Below are 19,180 nucleotides of genomic sequence, written 5' to 3'. Positions count from 1 at the left end.
TTCTGCCTGTATCTTCTGCTGCATCTCGGGCCACTTGTACTCCTCTGGGTGCTCCAGCCACACTGGCCAAGGCTGGAGCCCTTAAAATGTGACCAGTCGAAATGAGATGTGCCAGAAATATATACACCGGCCTTCTAAGACTTGGTAGGAATAAATGAATGAAAAATATATCACGAACTTTATATTAACTACATGTTGACATAATACTTAGCCCGTGTTGAGTAACTATTAAAATTAATGTTTTTCACTTTTGTATGTAACATTCCGACAATTTAAAATTACATTCGTGGTTCGTGCTCTACTTCTGCAGGACAGCACTGCTGTCACCTTGCCGTCCATTGCGCCCTTCTCGGGGCTCACACTATCTGGACAGGCAGTGTCCACCTGTCCAGTGTCTTTCTCGCCCGACTAGCATGTAAGACACGGACCGTGCCTGTCTCCTTCGCACCTGGCCCAGGCATTTAGGACATGGCCTGAGCACAGTAATACTTAGTAAATATGTACTTTTTATGAATGACCTTACTCTTCCTCAGCTGGAGATGGTGAGCTCTGTCTGTCCTCCCCAGAACACGAGGTCTCAAGGCCTTTGGGCTACGCGCGCAGCTCAGCGCTGACCATGCGCGCCCCACACTGGGAGGAGAGGTGCAGCCACACTGAACACCTCCTTCTCCGCGGAAAGAACTGCGCGCGCAGAAGAGCCCCTTCCGCCTTGGAGCCCCGCCCCACTGCCAATCACTGCGCACTTCTCCCTCCAGCCACACGGCGGCGTCTCGCGAGCGCGCGGTGGCTGATGGTACAGCCCGCCCTCCCCCCCCCCGCGCCCTGGGGACAGTGGATCCTCCCAGCGGTAGAAAAGCATTGTGGGAAGGCGGCGCGGCCTTTCTGGGCTCTGCGCTCGGGGTGGTGCTAGGCTGCGCCTGCGGGTCCGGCATGGCGGGGGCTCGGTGTGTGCGGCCGCGTGGCCTCTGTGGGCCGGGGCGGGGTCCGGCCGGGCCCCTGAGCCTGCTGTCGCGCCTGCCGCGGCCCGGTCGGGTCCGGGCCCGAATACCTGGACGGCAGCGCCTGGGCCTGACTTCAGCCACGTTGCACCCCAGGAGGCCCCGAAGCGGACCTCGGTCTGCGTCCCCCGCCGGGAAATGGGGAGATGGGTTGGGGTGCATTTGAGTGTATTGGTCATGGACTGGGTGCCGGGAGTTTTTAATATAAGCGCGGAGTTTCTGTGAAAGGGAACGGCCTCACCTAAGCCCACCCATGTCACGCGGGGAATCAGTCAGCGTAGAAGAGCCAGTTAAGGTTTAGGGCCTGACGCCGGGTTCACCTGCAGAACCGGCGGAAGTCGAACGAGTATCGCCGACTGGGCAGGTGAGTTTTCGTGTTCCTGTAAAAAAAAAAGGCCAGTTGCGTTGAAGTTCTGAGAGTTTGGAACTCTTAAAACACTTTGTATTTCAGTTTTCAGTTCCCTGTCGCATTGTGAGTTGTGAGAGAGAGTCTAGAGCTGGGATTAGTTCTTTCTCGTTCCGTCTCGAATGAGCAGTTCTCCCCGCGGGGTGATTTAGGGGCAGCAGCCTCTGCAGCAACTTGCATGTAGCCTTTGTGTTGCCCGTTCACTTTTGGAAACTAGTGAATGTGGTGTCAAAAAAGGCGTAAACTACACACTTTGCAGCCCTTTCCTGCCCTTGAGTTTGATGTCTTTGGTGGAGGAGCTGTGTAAGTAACAGTTCATACTTGTACATTAATTTGTTTGCACATGTGATCTGAGTCTGCCAGCATTAAGTGTAGAGTTTCTCATAACCAGTTTTTTTGTTTTTGTTTTTACTAATTTTTTAGGGGAAAGATGGATGCATGAAGCATAATCTGCTACCTGAATACTACCTGGGAGCACAAGTGACCTAAGGTAAGGTGATGTAGAAGTTATATTTGTTTATTAAGATGCTTTGCTTGTATATGATAATTATTTGGCTTTTCTTAAGTTTTTCAAGATTTGCTTGTTATAATAGTCACCTATTAAAATAACTCACCAGTGGAATACTTTTCAGGCAATATAAATACTTCTAATAAAAAGGTTAAAATATTTTAAAAATAAAAGTTCTTTGTAATGGGAATCTTACCACCTTTCCATACTGGGGTGTCTTGTGGGTATTAGTTTAAATTGAGTATTAATGGCTTATTAGTATTAGTACTGCACATCTGTAATTAAGGTGAAGTTAATGGTAAATGGGATAGCCTGTTTCCAGCTTATTTTTGAAATCTTAAGATGTTTTTGTTTTTGTGTAGTAGTAGTAGAATTTATATATTTTTATTGATTTCAGAGAGAGAGAAACATCAGTGATGAGAGAAAATCATTGACTGGCTGCCTCCTGCACACCCCACACTGGGGATCAAGCCTGCAAGCCAGGCATGTCCCCTGATGGGGAATCGAACCATGACGACCTGGTTCATAGGTTGATGCTGAGCCACACCGGCTGGGCAGTAGTAGTATAATTAAAAAAACACGTCAAATGTCAGGTGTGTTTTATGTTGACATTTAAATCTGACTCCAGAAACTCAGTGCAGAACCAGGCATTGAGAATATTAATTAAGGTCTGATGCGTGTAAATATTTGCTTGTAAAATTTAGCACTTTTTTTTCTTTTAGGATGCCCTTGGTGAAGAATTTGAAAACTTGATCTTCACAGGAGTTGCCTGGATCATTTAAAATTTTCAAGAGTCTGAAGAAGACCAAAACTGTCTCTGGACAGTTCATAAATAAACATTTAACACAATGGGTCTGTGAATAAATATTTAAATACGCTTAAAATAGCATTCTTTTACAGAAAAGTCAGAGGGTTTCTCTCCTCCCCCAGCAACTTCAAAACTTGCATTAAGCTTAATATTCGGTGCTATATAGGGAAGGCTTATGTTGGGCCTGAGGAAAATGTGCTTTCTTCCAGTGTCTCATGAACAAAACTAGACTGGTTGGTTTGTAGGGCATGGGTGTGCTTTTATGTTGTCACTGCATTAAATTTTTCTCTTACTAGATTGTAAACTTCAAGTTGGCATATCTTCTGCCTTCACTTTGCAGGAAAATACAAATGTGTTCATAAATTCAGAAAAATTATTGAAAGCACTGTACTAGGAGCTGGGAATACGATGAGCAAAATAGTCCCTCCCTAGAAGATTCCAAGCAAATGAATGTCATCAGAAATGTAGAACTTTGTGAGACAAATCCCATGTAAAGTAGAATTGGACCAAGTCAGGGAAACCTGCCTGAGAAAGGAGTTGGGACTAAGGGTAGGTGACAGTTTTGCAAGGCATGTGCAGAGGCCTTGAGCTAGAAAAAGTATGACCATAGTTCAATTTGTTCCTTTCCCTCTTTAGTTCCCTGATTTAGACAAAGTGCATAATGAGGCATGTTAGATGGCCATCATGAGAGCTCGGGATGTTACAAATTGAGGTTGAATAGGTAAGATGCCAGAACCTACATTTGCAAGGATACAGGTGGGCCAATTGGAGGCTACTACAGTAGTCTAGATAAGAGATGACCACCTGGGGTCAATGTGGCAAAAATAGTAAAGATAATTCAGCTACAGAGAGCAAAGGTGACGGGATTTGGTAATCAGGGGGTGTCCCTATGATTACCAGGTGTGTGGACAAGCACAGTAATGAAGGCCCTAAATCTAGCTGGGAAGCAACATTTTAAACTAGTTTGGTCTCTTGGAAGGACACTGGCCTGTTTAAGCTACAGAAATAGTCATGGGCATAAAAGAACCACCTGGGGAAGAGGTGTAAGGGGTAGGGTAAAAGATGGCTTGCATTAGTGTTTTATTTTCATGTAAGGTACATTGCAGGGGGGAAAGGTCTGAAATAGTTTGGGGAGAGTCAACCAGGCAGACTGGAGGGACCATTTGAGGTTGAGGGTGGTCATGAATAGACCCACAAAAATCTTTTTTTCCTGAAAACAAGACAAGGACACTAGAAATTAAAAGCAATGCTTTCAAACAAAACTTTACATTTGTAAATAACCAGTGGAACTTAATGCCACAAAATACAGCATTACAAAGAACATTTATATGAGTAAAAATATCTACAGTGTGAAAGTGATGTAGCCCCAGTTATGCATCTGCACAGGTGGAGGTCCACCTAGAGGGGGAGAGCACTTGTACTATTGCACAGCTGGCCAGCTGCAGTCCCAGGAGTCCAGAAACACCTGGCTTGGGTTGTGGATACGGCATGAGTTTTTACAAGATGACTTTCCAGTTACTACCAAAAAAAAAAAAAAAAGGCTCTTCAGCACAAATACACTGTAGTTAAACCTTTTAAAAGGAGCAACAGACTCGATTTTCTTGTGAAGAAACACTTGGAGGTCCAAGATACTTGAATAATTACAATTCACAGTTTCAAAGTAAAGGCAGCACACACCCTTTCCACCCCCTCTGAATCCCCCATCCCAAGCCTTTCACTGGGATCAAGTCTCTATCTTGAGGCGTGAAGCTTGGATAGTTTTTATTGTTTTTGCTATATGTTTTCCAGCCAGATTGCTTGTAGATGTCTGAGATTTTTCTTCAATCAGGCTATCTTTAGACCCATTTCTCCTCTGGAAGAAAAATAGTAAGACTCAGAAGAAAATACAACTACGTTAATTACTTAACCCATACATCACAAATTAATGTTTTCTTACATTTAAAACCTCTTCCCCTCTCAACAAGTGTTGATCCTAACAGCGCTTTCCAATTAGCTTCCTCCATGCAAATCTCCATCTCAGAATCTGTTTCTAGGGAACCTAACCTAAATTAGCACAGGTTTCCTCTGTTCTTGTTCAAGACATTGGCAAAAATGAATTTGAACAAACGAAGGGCAATGCATGATGAATACAGCTTGAGTCAGGGTTCTTAGACTGTCCGTGAACTCCAAGGAAATATATACAAAACGGTGTATGTGCTTACATGCATTTTTATGGGAGAGAGAGACAGTAGTTATATTGGCTTTTCAAAGAGATTCACAATCCAAAAGAATGAAAAACAACACTGCAAACAATAGGCTGTCACTGATCCATTGTAAACATCAACTTTGTTTTTAGAGTGGTTGTTTAACCAGATATAAATCCACACAATGATCTTACACAGCCTGCATTTGTTTTCTATCTTATTAAAAAATAGACCATGAAAGGTGGTATCAAACACGTTGCTGAAATGTTTGCTACAGAGCTCCCTTGATATATCTATGTAATTCAGCTGAGTGTTAAATTAATTTTGTTAATGCAGTTAGATTCTGTACTATGTCCTTGAATTCCCCTTTAACCACATTTTTAAAACATTTCCAGAACAAAAGTAATTCTCTTTGATGGAGAAGACAGAAATAAAACAGGACTGAATAATTCTCTTGTCTGCCATTAGTTAATAATCGAACACCTGTCACCTGTAAGTCTGCTACTTTCTCCTTGTTTCTCTGGCTCAAAAAATATCTAAAAGTTATATGGTGAAGCCATTGTGTTGTTGTTTTTTATTCTGGCTCCAAACATTCTCAACAATCCTTGTTAGCCTTGGCTTTGCCCCAGGCCTCAGATCATTTTAGACCTTGCACTACCTCTAGCTCTCGCTCCTAACATAACTCTTCCCAGGTTGGGCCTTGTCTTGATCATCCACTCCCTCCTTCCTCCTCCTTCCATGGTTTGTAGATGTTCTTTTAAAACATAGAATCTCAAAGTGAAGCTAAAGATTCATTTTCCCACCTTCCAAAAGAAATTTCAGGAAAAGTGCTTCTCAAAATTGCCACCAGTAAAATACCTTAAAACTTTATTGTTACCAACCTGATGAACTGTGGAGCCACCAGAACCCTGCGCATCTGAAGAGCGGGTCACGGGAAGTGGAGGTACAAGATCCGTTTTTGAACTGCAGAGGGAGTTTTAGAATTAAATTCTGACAATCACAATTCGAGTTGAAAAAAGGCTGCAGCATAGAACACATGTTTTCTATATCTTTGTATTATCTTTGTATTCCACCAGAGTGCTTCCCGTAGAGAGGTGTTGAATAAATGTTTCTAAATTAAGTTGGACAGGTTAATTTGCCCAAAATCAAAACAAATAAATAGAAGGACCAAGAATAAAACATAATTATGTCTCGTTCCCATGTGCTGTTCTGACATGTTGTATAAATGGCTTTTTGATTTGTTTCTAAAGAAACATTTATTAACCATTTGTACTTTTTAAATAAACCTATGGTACTATTGACAGCCATTATCTACATTTTGCAAACAAAACAAAAAATAAGCAAAACCTGGCCTCTACCTCTCTCCACTGGGCTAGCCTATCTCCCAATTTATTAATGTTTATCAAAGTTTTGAGCCTTAATTTAGAGTTTATTGGTTAACACTCCTACCCAGCAATATAAAATACATGAATTTCTGTGATTATAGTACTTTTACAAATGGATGTATAATGATTTTATTAACGTAGTCATTTAAAATATAGTACCTATTGTGTTAAGCAAGATAATGGTCACTTTTTTCACAAGAAAAAAATAACACAAAGAAATAAACTACTGTAATATGCTATTTGCTGTAGTAAAAGAAAAGACAAAATGCCATCAGATCAAAAACAAAGCACTTCTTATGCCAACTTCTCTCAAATATGGCTGCATCATTCACAACAGAATAGCTTATGCATTTTTTTCTTTCTAAGTGGCATGAATCAGCCTCAGTATGGTCTGGATCTGCACTGTCCAAGAGAGGTAGGCACTAGCCAGCCACACGTAGCTACGTACATTAATGAAAATTAATAATAATTCAACGCTTAGCTTCTCAGCCACATGAGCCACATTTCAAATAGTGGACAGCCACAGATACAAAACATTTCTAGCATCAAAAGCAGCTCTCTTGGGTTGTGCTGATGTACTCGGGCTTGCCTGCTTACTTCACTTCCGACAGAACGGATCGCTCTCCGTCTGAACACTGGGACCGGCGGTACTGGCGGTAACTTCGCGGCGAATGAGAATGTCTGATTCGGATCGGGTCGCCTTGAGTCCTGAACAAGCAATCCAAAAAACGTGGAAACAAACACACAAGTCAGAACAGGATAATTCCTTAATAACGACTGTGAGAGCTTAAAAAAAAATCAACCCTTCTGGGTTTGAAAATCCTAAGTGGCTTAAATGTCACAAGTTAACAATAGAAACTGCTCCCTCAACTACACATGAAAATAAAACTCTTTATAGTATTTGTATGTATGTGTGTATGTGTATATTATTTTTAACCACTATATTCTAATGAAATTATCCCCTACAGTTGAATTCTCTCCAGTAGTGTGGAAGAAAAAAATCTGCAATGCAGACAAAATAGCATTCCTACCAGAAAAAGTTGGTCATTGTCTAGCTACTTAACTAGTCTGTTGTTAAAAATTCAAACTTTTGGCCCAAAGATGATGGGGTTGAGGGATGGAGGTGGGAGGGTGTGTACCAACCTGCAATCTGACTGGAGTGGGAAGGATGCATGAGTTACAGAAGGGAAATGAAGCAGTGAAGTAGGCTACTTTCTCTGAACCATTATAGCAGGGCAGAGAACTGAGTAAATAGGTCATCTGCTGCGGCATCCTACACTGAGGGCCAATTAGGGAACCCCTGTGTTTTCATGAGGCACAGTCAACCTGCTAGTTCTGTGATAGGGACTGGACTGGGCTTAAATGACATGGCTTGTGGTCCACATCGTTCTCCTGGTGTTAAATAATGCATAAAAAGAAACTTTGTGACCAATCAATGAATACCTCAATAAATGAATTTATATTTTAAAACTAACATCGGCCATCAAAAGTCCCTTTGTACCTACCACACACAAATAGTCAGTTAACAGGGGGTAATAGTGATTGTACAGAAGGGGAATGATTAGCTTTATTACACCCTTTCTTCCTCTTTCCCTATGGTTCTTCTTAATTTTAGTTAAAATGTAAAGACAAATTTAAGCACTGCACGGAGAGTAAGAATGGATTACTCACTTCGAAGTATTAATGAAACTTGTGTGAAAAGACTTTCAAAGACATACTCACTCTACTTTAGTGTATGGAATCTCTTTTAATTGTTCTTCTGATAACCCAGACGGATCCACAAGTTCCTTCCTAGATGGCAGAGAGCAAGAAAATTAAAGTTCTGATGCTGGTATAAATACTAAAACCTTTCACAACTGTCCCAAAACACAGTATTAGCAAACCTAATCCTATCTAATAAAAGGGTAACATGCAAACTAACCGTCACTCAGCCACAAGATGGTGGCACCCAGTCCCCTCAGCCCCACCGGAGTCCCCCATTCCTGGGGGGGCGGCCACTGAGAGCGGGCAGCATGAGTGGCCAGGCCCCGCAGAGAGCAGAGAACCAGGGGGAGTGGGCCTAAGCCGTCAGGGCTCCCGGATTGGAGAGGGCTCCCGGATTGGAGAGGGCTCCCAGATTGGAGAGGGTGCAGGTTGGGAATGCGGGACCCGCCCCCCCCCCCCCCCCCGTCCATGCACAAATTTTGTGCACCAGGCCTCTAGTGGAAATATAAGGCACGAACAAAGATTTAAAAACTACAATGTACTCAAGGAAAAATGGGAGGCAAACCTTTTCTATAGCTCTTCTACTATCTTCCAATGTATCTATATCCAATGTACCTGGCTCTCCAGCCACTCTTAATTTCCCTACAAAATTCTGCCTCCCTCCCCTGTAGTAGGAGTCTTTTTTTCTTCCCAATCTGTTTTCCTTGGTATTTATTTGGTCTGTCTGAGACCCAGTTACAGGCCAGGCTAAGGGGCCTCAGGAGAAGAGATGTCAGGGCTGCCAGTGCAGTAAGGCACCACCACTGTGAATTCCATGTTCCACATAATGACGGTAATGAAGACTGTCTGACAGGCTTCAGCCCTAGGCTGTCTCTTAGTGTCGGCAGTCTTCCTTGTCGTTGCCTTAAAACTACATGGGCTTTAATACAAGGAGGGGAAAAAACCGGTACTCACTGAATATGCTTCCATAACTCTTCTTTTGCTTGGATATCAGGGCTTCTCCTATAAATTGAGAAAACACCGCTCATCTCTGCAAACGTGCTTCATTAACAATCCCATAGCTAACTTTAGGAGAGCTACAACATTCATCGTTTTCAGACTGGGAAGTTTTATTTGCCAGCTGAGACCAAAAGGAAAGACTGGGCAGGGAGAGCTAATGAAAGACACCAGAATAATGTATCTGCCAGCACCACTGAAGAAAAATCACACTGAAATCAGCCATAACCAGGGCTTCATTTGATGACAGAGCTTGGAACTGCAAGGGCGAATGCACACAGCCTCTGGTGGTGATGTTACAATGAAGAATTTGAGGCTTCTGTTTCTGTTCCTGTTCCCTCTAGCTATTTCCTTCTTTCTTTCTTCCTTTTTTAATCCTCACCGAGGATTGATTCCAGAGAAAGAGGGAGAAAGGGAGACTGGGAGGCTGGCAGGGAGGGAGGGAAAGATCAATGTGAGAGAAAAAACATCCATTGGTTGCCTCCCACATATGCCCCAACTGGGAAGTGAATCAGCCACCCAGGTACATGCCCTGACAGGGAATCCAACCTGAGACACAGTGCACAGAATGACACTCCAACCAACTGAACCACACTGGCCAGGGCCCCTCTAGCTATTTCTAAGTAAATGCAAAAGGGGAACTCCTGATTGTCAATATGAAAGAATCCCAAGATGATCTGTGATAACCCAGTACAAACAGCAACCACAAGAGGAAAGGAAACGGTGGGACTGCCCAGACTGGCAGACTGTGTGCTGCTGACTCATCTTTCAGGTTCTATCGGATGATGTGTTTGTGGGCCCAGCATGGGCCCACAAATGCTGTCTCCCTCCACATGCCTTTCCCATCCCTATGGAAAGACCCACAAATCTTCTGCAAGAATGACTTGAGCAGAAAGTAGTTACACCACTACCTTTAACTTCCCAGAATGCAAAATTCAAAGTCAGCATTCAGTGTTCACACTCCCATAACGGCAAGGAATACTACAAATCTATTATCCCTGCAACTGTTGCCACGGAATGTCTCTTTCCTAGTGAGAAAATGATAAGCTTTCATCAGTCCTTTCAAGAGAACTGAGATCTAATAATAGGCCCAAAGAAAAAACCCAAACCCTAATAATTAAAAGGCCTGGAGTTAAGCAAAGCCACTGATACACACTGCCCTGTGGAATTTTATATTCATAATCTGTATCAGCATTTTAGAGCTCCATATCACTTTCAACATATAATATTATCATAGCTTTCATTTTTCTCAGTTAATAAGGGCACCACAAGGCATTCTGGTAGGGCTTTCTGAGCCCCCAGAATACAATAAGCTATTTTCTAGCAATTCAATTGACTAAGCCGTTTTTACCTTTGTAGAAAAAATAATAATTATCTGTCTGTAAAGACCTTTCAGTCAACTCAAAAGGAGTCAAAACATGGAAGATTGGGGGGAGGGGATGAAGCCCTGGTCTCAGACATTACAACATGATATTGTTAATAGATTTTGTTATAAGAATAAAATTATATGCTTAAAAACATCTAAAGAAATGCTTCCTTGGCAGGATTTCCTGTATGGAACCCACCTTTCCTACATATGGCTGGCCCGATTCACTAGACAATGTGTTAACCCATAAAGGATGCTGCAGGGAGGGGCAAATATTAAAAAGCACTAACAGTGGGTATTTCTGAGGGTTGGAATTACAGGAATTTTATTTTCTTATTTATATTCATCTTCTCTGATTTTGTTTTTTAGTCAAGAGAATTTCTTACCTTAATTATCAGAAAAGAAAAAAAATGTAAGGTATTTTCATGTTTAAAAAAAAAAAAACTACTATTGCTGCAATTCCACGGGAAATGCCTTTCATTCCCATCTCCGAAGAATGAGCAGAACCCTAGCTGGTTTGGCTCAGTGGATAGAGCGTCAGCCAGTGGACTAAAGGGTCCCAGGTTCAATTCCGGTCAAGGGCACATGCCTGGGTCACAGGCTTGATCCCCAGTGGGGGACGTGCAAGAGGCAGCCAATCAATGATTTTTCTCTCTCATCATTGATGTTTCTATCTCTCTTTCCCTCTACCTTCCTCTCTGAAATCAATAAAGATATATTAAAAATAAATAAATAAATAAATAAATAAATTGTCAGAAGTCAGAGCCATTGGAAAAAAAAAAAAAGAATGAGCAGAAATGTTACTAGTATTTTAACCTGAATGAGAATTCAGTCTTCCTAGCCGTAAACAATTGGTCATAAATGATTCAGGAATTTAGTCTTTATGTTTAGGTTCTATAACATAATAATAGTCATATATTTAACTAAACTGAGTTCTGAAATGCCCAGCAGTTTCAAGGCAGGGAAAAGTTCCAAAGGTAAAAAAACAGAACAAAAAACCCTGTAATTTCCTCCAATTTCTAGACCACCTGTGGTTTAACAAATGTAAACATATGCTAATGAGGAATGCATAATTTTTATGCTTACATCTGCACACATTAATCAACAATTTAGGATGAATTCATGATCAGCAGCTCAACAGCTTTTTGTGCATTTATAAAGTTGGGAAATATTAAGTCATTTTTCTTAATTAAAAGGCCCTTGATTATGCAGATGTTTTACTTGAACTCTGAAAATATAGTAAGTTCCTGAGGAAATAGAACCCTGAGGATATAGCATATATAAAAAATGCACATGCAGTCCCACATTAGTTAAATTTTCTTCTAAAGCATCCTTCATCCACACCTCAGAGCAATAGCCTAATTTAAATTAATATTCATTTTTCAGAGAAATTAGTTGGATGAGACATCATTCAGAAACATTTTCCTTCTTCTAAACCCTAAAATAATAACAATGCTTCATAATTCTACAAAAGACTTAAACCATTGCCTATATAGCCTTCTTCTACATTCCCCAGATACTGAATTATATTATCTTGAAAATATTATAAAGTATAATAATCTATATTTTGTGTACTATAGTGCACTAAAAATAATAAATATGGCAGCATTTGACTTTTTATTTTTGTGATCTTACTACTGACCACTGCTCCAAAAGGAAGCTTAGAGTAGCAAACATGTTACTAAGAAAACTAAGTTCACAAAACACCTTTATTTAAAGAATTTAAAACACTTAATAAATATCTCAGTAATTCCTCATCATATCCCTGAATGGCCAGCGTAGATATGAGCAGGAGATGTCTTTATCCTCCCCTCCTTTCCTCTCCCCTGCTCAGAACTAAAAACGATTGGGAAAGCCACGGAGCCAAACACCCCAGCTACGGAAGAGTGCTCAGGAGCCTCCACACTAAATCTTCATCTAAGGCACCAGGCTTCTGTGTTTAACTGGGACCATCACTTCACCCTGACAACCTCATCTTCCACATTATCCATATTTTTCAATGAGAAACAATAAGACATTATTGCCACCAGAGGGAGCCTGAGCCTTCTCGCACGCACTAGTTGAACCTAGAACTACTGTTTGGCTTGAATGCCTCTTCCAAATATCCCAGTAAGAGACGTTCACCCATGTTGAAAAGGAGTTTCATTCAAGTTTTCTAATGATAAGTTTTCTAAACATGAATGTCACATCAATGCAGCTGAAAAATGTACTAGATGGAACTATGCTTCTCAATGTTTTACTAGATAAGATCCAACCATATTTCAGTGTAAATAGTTTTAGGAGAGAAAGGTTTTGTATTTTATACAGCTGTATGTCTCTGGTATTTAATAATGAATACAACCTTCTTGTTTTGCATTGGGGATTAAAAGAAACAGAATGAATAAGTCATGTATGAGTGATGTATCATAACATTCTAAACTCTCAGTGAATTCCTCCATACAGGCAATTTATAGACACCGCAGTAGGAATATAAGGAGAAAATAGTCCTCTTCTTACCCATGGGGAGACATCTACCCATGGGGGATATGGGTAGATATATCTCACCTAAAACTGTGGACAGTACGGAGCCCTGTACATAATGTTTTTCCTGCACATATATATGTATGATAGTTTAATTTATAAATCAGGCACAGTAAGATATTAACAATAACAAATAAAAACAGAACAATTATAAAAATATAATAAAAGTTATGTGAATGTGGCCTCTCCTCTCTCTCTCAAAAAATGTATTCCTCACCTTTTCACTTAAAGGAAGCACTTTAGGACTCTCTCTGGCATATCCGAATTGCCAGCATCACAACTCATATACTTTGGGGCCATTATTAAGTAAAATAAGAATTACCTTGAACACAAGCACTGTGACACCATGACAGTCAAACTGATACCAAGACTCTAAGTGACTAACAGGAGGGGAGTGTGCACAGCGTGGAGAGTCACGTCCCTGGCAGGACAGAGTGGGACTGGCGGAGATTTCATCACGCTGCTCAGAACAGCATACAATTAAAAGCTGTGAATTGTTTATTTCTGGAATTATTTTTGGACCGCAGTTGACCACGGGTAACAAACTACAGAAAGAGAAACCATAGGTAGGGGGCCTACTGTATGGGAGTAATTGAGAGAGTAGTTTACTGTATATCTAAATGCCAAATAGAAATATATCTGAAAAACAATTTTAATTACTTTCTTCAAACATTGCTCCACCCATATTTACACTTTTTTAAAATATATATTTTTTATTGATTTCAGAGAGGAAAGGAGAGGGAGAGAAAGATAGAAACAGCAAATGATGAGAAAGAATCACTGAACAGCTGCCTCCTGCACGCCCCACACTGGGGATCGAGCCCACAACCCAGGCATGTGTCCTGACCCAAAATTGAACTGTGACCTCCTGGTTCATAGATCGATGCTCAACCACTGAGCTACACCGGCTGGGTTGTTTCCACTTTTTAAAAAAGCTGTAGCGGTTCCTAAATTCTCATGGAACAAAATTTTAACTTTTATGTGACTTGGCCCCACCCTATTCTCCTCACTTCCCTCCTCCGCTCAAGGGGAAAAAAATCAAATACTTTCTATGTTTCTAGAGATTAAACAAGACCTGGAGGACTTACTAATTACAGTAACTGCACTGTGAGTATATATGATGTCACCGGTACTTGACATATGTGATCTCACTAAATGTTCAGCAAAATCCCTCTCTATACCTGTGTTATACAGAGGACACTGGAAGTTTGCGGAGGTTAGGTAATAAGCTAACATTGGGAAGCAGAGGTCTGACAACAGCAGCCAGCAGACATTTTCTTAATTGTCAACAAACCTCAGATTTTTAATATCATAGCTCAAATAAAAGACACAGCCCAGTTTGCCCTAAAAGAAACACATCATCTTGTAGAGTTATAACACTTTTATCTAGTTGCCTACTTGAAATTTCTATTTAATTGTTGGTTTCTTAAACCTAATGAAACAAAAATCTTGACACTCTCTCCCCACACAGTGAGAATGGCCTATCTCACTCCATTCCCAGTAAAACAGCATGGCTACCCACTTCATCCATCAGCCCCAAAGCTAAAGTGCATCCATGATGCCTCCCATACTATGACTCTGTCAGCTCTACTTCCAAAATGCATGTTCATCCACTTCATTTCCACCTACTGAGCTAACATCACCTCTCATACATAGACCACTGCAAAGTTTTCTAATTACTCTTCCTGCTTCCTTTCTTTTCCAACCTGCGTTTTACCAAGCAGCCAGAGCAGCATGAATCAATCACTCTTCAAATAGATTATTTTCCCAGCACTTAAATATATACATATTTTTAAATGCACTTTGGCCATATCAGCTATGTAATCAATCAAGTTCAGTTACAAAGTCATCCCAACATTTGCTAAATCTTTTTATTATTTGCTTTAAAACTAAATTCCAGAATGGTACACATCCAACTCTTAAAGGAGTTCTTCTCATAATTCACATTGTCTGAGAAAATCCCCTCTCTGATCTGATATTTTTATTATGTAGATAAGATTAAAAGGAAAGTTTAAATAAGATTTTAAATTTAAGGTACCATTAGATTCTTTTCTGATTTCAGTTGCTCTAATAGAAGTAATACCCAATTTAAAGATAAGAGTTTTCCTGAACTTCAGGTCCCAAAGGAGTAACTGTTATCAAATGAGTTCTCCCATCCTCAAAAACTATAAAATAAAACAAAATGTACAAAGCAATTGTTTTTCAGACATTGGGCAACAGACAGCATAAGCCTGTTTCTACATTGAGTGGCCAGATTATTATGAACACCCCATCAGTACTTCATTGACTCTCAAGGTTTTATTATTATTATTATTTGCATAACTAATTCACTTCATTGTACTGATGGGGTGATCATAATAATCTGGCCGGTCATAATAATCTGGCCACTCAGTGTATATACTAACAGATAATTGGTAAATAAAAAATTTAAATGTACAATTCAATACCATTAAAACTATTAGATATTTAGAATTAAATTTAACAAAATAAGTGCACTAACTGTATTGAAAACTATCAAACATTGCTAAGAGAAGTTAAAGACAAATAAATGGATGGGTAAAACATTAATTTTCTCAAAACTGATCTATAGATTCAACATAATCCTAATCTACAATCTATTGTCTTTTTCTGGATGAAAACTAATAAATTGATTCAAAATTTACATAGAACTGCAAAGGATCTAAAATAGCTAAAAGAACCTTGAAAACATGGACAAAGTTGGAGAATTTACACTACCTGATTCTAGTCTTATTGTAAAGCTACAGTAACCAAGACATGTGGTGGCTTAGGGATAGACAAATAGATCAATGAAACAAAATTGGCTCATATATAAGCAATCAAATTGATTTTCAACTAATGCCCTAAGTTAGCAGTTGGCAAACTGCGGCTCGCGAGCCACATGCGGCTCTTTGGCTCCTTGAGTGTGGCCACAAAGTTTCAATCGCACAGTACTGCGCGCCCGCACGTGGTATTTTGTGGAAGAGCCACACTCAAGGGGCCGCAGTTTGCCGACCACTGCCCTAAGGCATTTCAGTGAATGAGACTGAAATAACCAGATAAACACATTGGAAAAACTTCTAAATATCTACCTCTACCTCATACATACAGAAAATTTAATTCTAGATGAATCATATACCTAGATATAAGAACAAAATATATAAAGCTGCTAGAAAAAGATATGAAAATATATCTGTAACTGTGGTATAGGCAAATATTCCTTAAGACGCAAAAAGCCTTAACTAGAAATTTAAAAAATGATAGTGTTCTTCATCAAAATTTAAAATTTATGCTTATCATAAAAAAGGGATAAAATAAGGCGATGGGATTAAGTACATAATGTTAGTTTCAAAACAGGCATGGGGATGTAAGATAAAGCATAGGAATACATTTAACAATATTGCAATGACTATGGTACCAGGTGGGCACTTGAATTATCTGAGCAAACTTGGTAACTTATATGAATATCTATCTGCTGTGCTGGACACCTGAAACTAATGCAAAATTGTGTTGAATGGGAAAATAATAAATGAATAATCAGCTGAAACCTGAAAAAAAAATGAGTACAGTTAACAACAACAACAAAAAAACCCCCAAGGTTAAGAACATGAAAAAGCAAACCACAGCCAGGAGAAAGTACTCAGACTAATACATACATCCACGATATATAAAGAACCCTAAAAATAAATAATTAAAAAAATCAAACACCATAATTAAAAATTTATGGCCCTAGCCAGTTTTCTCAGTGGTTAGAGCAGCCGTGGGCAAACTACGGCCCACGGGCCGGATCTGGCCCGTTTGAAATGAATAAAACTAAAAAAAAAAAAGACCGTACCCGTTTATGTAATGATGTTTACTTTGAATTTATATTAGTTCACACAAACACTCCATCCATGCTTTTGTTCCGGCCCTCCGGTCCAGTTTAAGAACCCATTGTGGTCCTCGAGTCAAAAGTTTGCCCACCCCTGGGTTAGAGCATCAGCGTGTGGACTGAAGGGTCCAAGTTCTATTCCAGTCAAGAGCACGTGCCTAGGTTGCAGGCTCGATCCCCAGTAGGGGGCATGCAGGAGGCAGCCAATCAATTATTCTCTTTCATTGATGTTTCTATCTTTCTCTCCCTCTCTGAAATCAATAAAAATATATTTTAAAAAATTATGAATAACCAACAAGCACAGGAAAATGTGGTTGACATCATTAGGCACCAGAAAAATGCTAATTAAAACCGCAATGTGATACCACTTCGAACCTACTAGACAAGCTACAATTAAGACAGAGCAAAACCAACTATTGGCAAATAGGTCAGAACTGGAACTCTCATACATTGCTAATGGGGGTATAAAATGATACAAACTTTCTGGAAATCATTTTGGTAGTTTCTTATAAAATTAAATATGCAAATATACTCTAACCCAGAAATTCCACTCCCAGGTATTTACCCAAGGTAAAATAAAACACACTCCACAGATACACTTGTAAGGAATGTCTATAGCAGCTTTTAACACAATAGCAAAAACTGGAAACAATCCAAATGTCTACCAAGAGGAGAATGGCTAAACAAATCGTGGTATATTTATATAATGGACTAGTGCTTAAAAATTTTAAATAAGCACTGATAGACACAACATGCAAAAACACTGAGTGAAAAAAGGCAGATTTTAAAAGAGCATATATTGTATAATTACATTTATATGAAGTTCAATAAAAGAGAAGCACTAGTCTATGGTGATAGAAATCAGAATAGTGGTCGCCTATGGAGCATGGGGACTGACTAGAAGGAACACGAGAGAACTTTTTAATTCTATATTTTGATTGGTAAGATGGATACACTATGTAAATATTTGTCAAAATTCATTGAAGTGTACACTTAAGATGAGAGCATTTCACTGTATGTAAATTTCACCTCAAATTACCCTCAGTTAAAAAAAATGTGTATTCCTTACGCTGTTAAATAAATCTCAGGTCACTCCATTGAAATTATTAAATTACCAGGCCCATCTACAAATATTTGCCCAATAATACAATTGGATTAAAGTAACTATAATACTCAACAACAATGGATAGTTCTGCTTATCAATTGTATTTATAAATAGATTGTTCATTTATTTAGTATTGCTTCTAGTAATGGATTTTGACTTCTTAAAAATCTATCTATAGAATTTTTCCTAATTTTACTTTCCTGTTCCCTTTATTACATGAGATTTACTATTTATATTTAATTGAATTTAGAGTTCTTTAGAAATGATTAGAAAACTAAATGTTGTTTTAAGATTTAATATAAAGTCACCAAACCTTGTGTATTATAAGTCCCTCATAGAAGAAGTTCCTGCATAGACAGGTAAAAAGCATGGTTACAAAAGATTTCCCCAGGACTATGCTGAGTCTTGCTCTTGGGTTTCTGTGCCTTTTGTTAGACTATCTTCAATGAGGTCTTGATTCATCCACATCTAAACCTCTCTTTTTTAATGGAGTTGCAAAGAGATAGTATCCAGGACAAAGGAAGCTTTTTATTAACTTCTGCTTTAAATTGAACATTTTAATTAGGTTTCAGAACAAAAACATTATGGCATAATGAATAAATCTATAAGAGTGTACAGCAGGTCCTCAAATAACATCCTTTCCTTATAATGTTGATGAGGTGCTGCAGGAACTTAAGTCTTTACATCAATTAGCTTGTGATAAAACTGGTTTTTGCTGATAGCCACATTAATGACATTAAGTGAAGACCTACTATAGCACTGCTTAGTGTTCTTGCAAATTTCCTATTACAAAAGAAACAGACATCACTCCTTCTGAGGTACTACAAATAAAAAAAATACATTCTGGGTAAAAAGCAAGCATCTAAGACTGAGAACCATCCCTTGGAGTCACGCAGGGTTCTGGGGTGTACCCTGCGGAGTCCTCCCCAGCCTCTGTTAACCTGAGCTGGAACCCTTCTGCCGGGCTCCCTCAGAGCTCCCACCTACCTACACAGTCTGTGTCCAAATCCACTCCCCAGCACCCTCCACCGCCCTGAGATTCTAATCCCTCCTTCCTCTAGTAAGCAACACCACACACCTAACTACCTAGGGTCACAAAGGTAGGGGTGCTGGAGAGTCTACATCTGGACAATATACACATTAATAACAAATATATAAACTTCACCAGCTCAAAAGAAAATTAATGTGGGGGTCTGGCAATCTCATCGTAATGGGGTAATTGTGCTCACGCATGGCATTGCCTAGCAACAGAAGAAGCAGGCAAATTCCAACATTGGGGTGTAATGAATCACTCCCTGACTACTGCTCACAAATGGTAATTTGATGGGAAGAT

The 19,180-nt window shown here is 39.7% G+C and overlaps 1 protein-coding gene, 1 long non-coding RNA gene and 1 other non-coding gene across 11 annotated transcripts in view; 2 read left to right on the top strand and 1 right to left on the bottom strand.

Annotated features, from left to right (window-relative positions):
• The first annotated feature begins 906 nt into the window (after positions 1–906).
• On the top strand, positions 907–2,796 carry LOC106698690. Of its 3 annotated transcripts, none has more exons than XR_002827652.1 (4): positions 907–1,362; positions 1,457–1,707; positions 1,828–1,894; positions 2,635–2,796. It is a non-coding gene; the product is annotated as an uncharacterized LOC106698690 (long non-coding RNA). The 3 variants fall into 3 exon arrangements; XR_001350081.2 differs by having other exon boundaries at positions 1,450–1,707; XR_001350076.2 differs by having other exon boundaries at positions 921–1,707.
• LOC111825577 lies at positions 1,587–1,720 on the top strand. The gene has a single exon (XR_002828768.1). It is a non-coding gene; the product is annotated as a small nucleolar RNA SNORA13 (small nucleolar RNA).
• A 987-nt stretch (positions 2,797–3,783) lies between the features above and the next one.
• EPB41L4A (erythrocyte membrane protein band 4.1 like 4A) overlaps positions 3,784–19,180 on the bottom strand; it is a 208,258-nt gene continuing 192,861 nt past the window's right edge. For 3 of the 7 annotated variants that reach the window (XM_023748602.1, XM_023748695.1, XM_023748641.1), the window contains 5 exons: positions 8,947–8,994; positions 8,011–8,079; positions 6,878–7,009; positions 5,785–5,866; positions 3,784–4,572 (listed from right to left, as the gene is read on the bottom strand). In XM_023748602.1, the coding sequence (XP_023604370.1) occupies positions 4,444–4,572; positions 5,785–5,866; positions 6,878–7,009; positions 8,011–8,079; positions 8,947–8,994 (460 nt within the window). In that variant the 3' untranslated portion in view covers positions 3,784–4,443. Of the gene's footprint in view, positions 4,573–5,784; positions 5,867–6,877; positions 7,011–8,010; positions 8,080–8,946; positions 8,995–19,180 lie in introns of those variants that run through there. The other 4 variants (XM_023748722.1, XM_006081159.3, XM_023748757.1 and 1 more) reach the window with 4 other exon arrangements.

This window comes from Myotis lucifugus, unplaced genomic scaffold (genome assembly GCF_000147115.1).
Source record: "Myotis lucifugus unplaced genomic scaffold, Myoluc2.0 scaffold_0, whole genome shotgun sequence".
Classification (NCBI taxonomy): domain Eukaryota; kingdom Metazoa; phylum Chordata; class Mammalia; order Chiroptera; family Vespertilionidae; genus Myotis; species Myotis lucifugus.
Note: the sequence above shows the minus strand (reverse complement) of the source record. Positions and strands in the feature narration are given on the sequence as shown.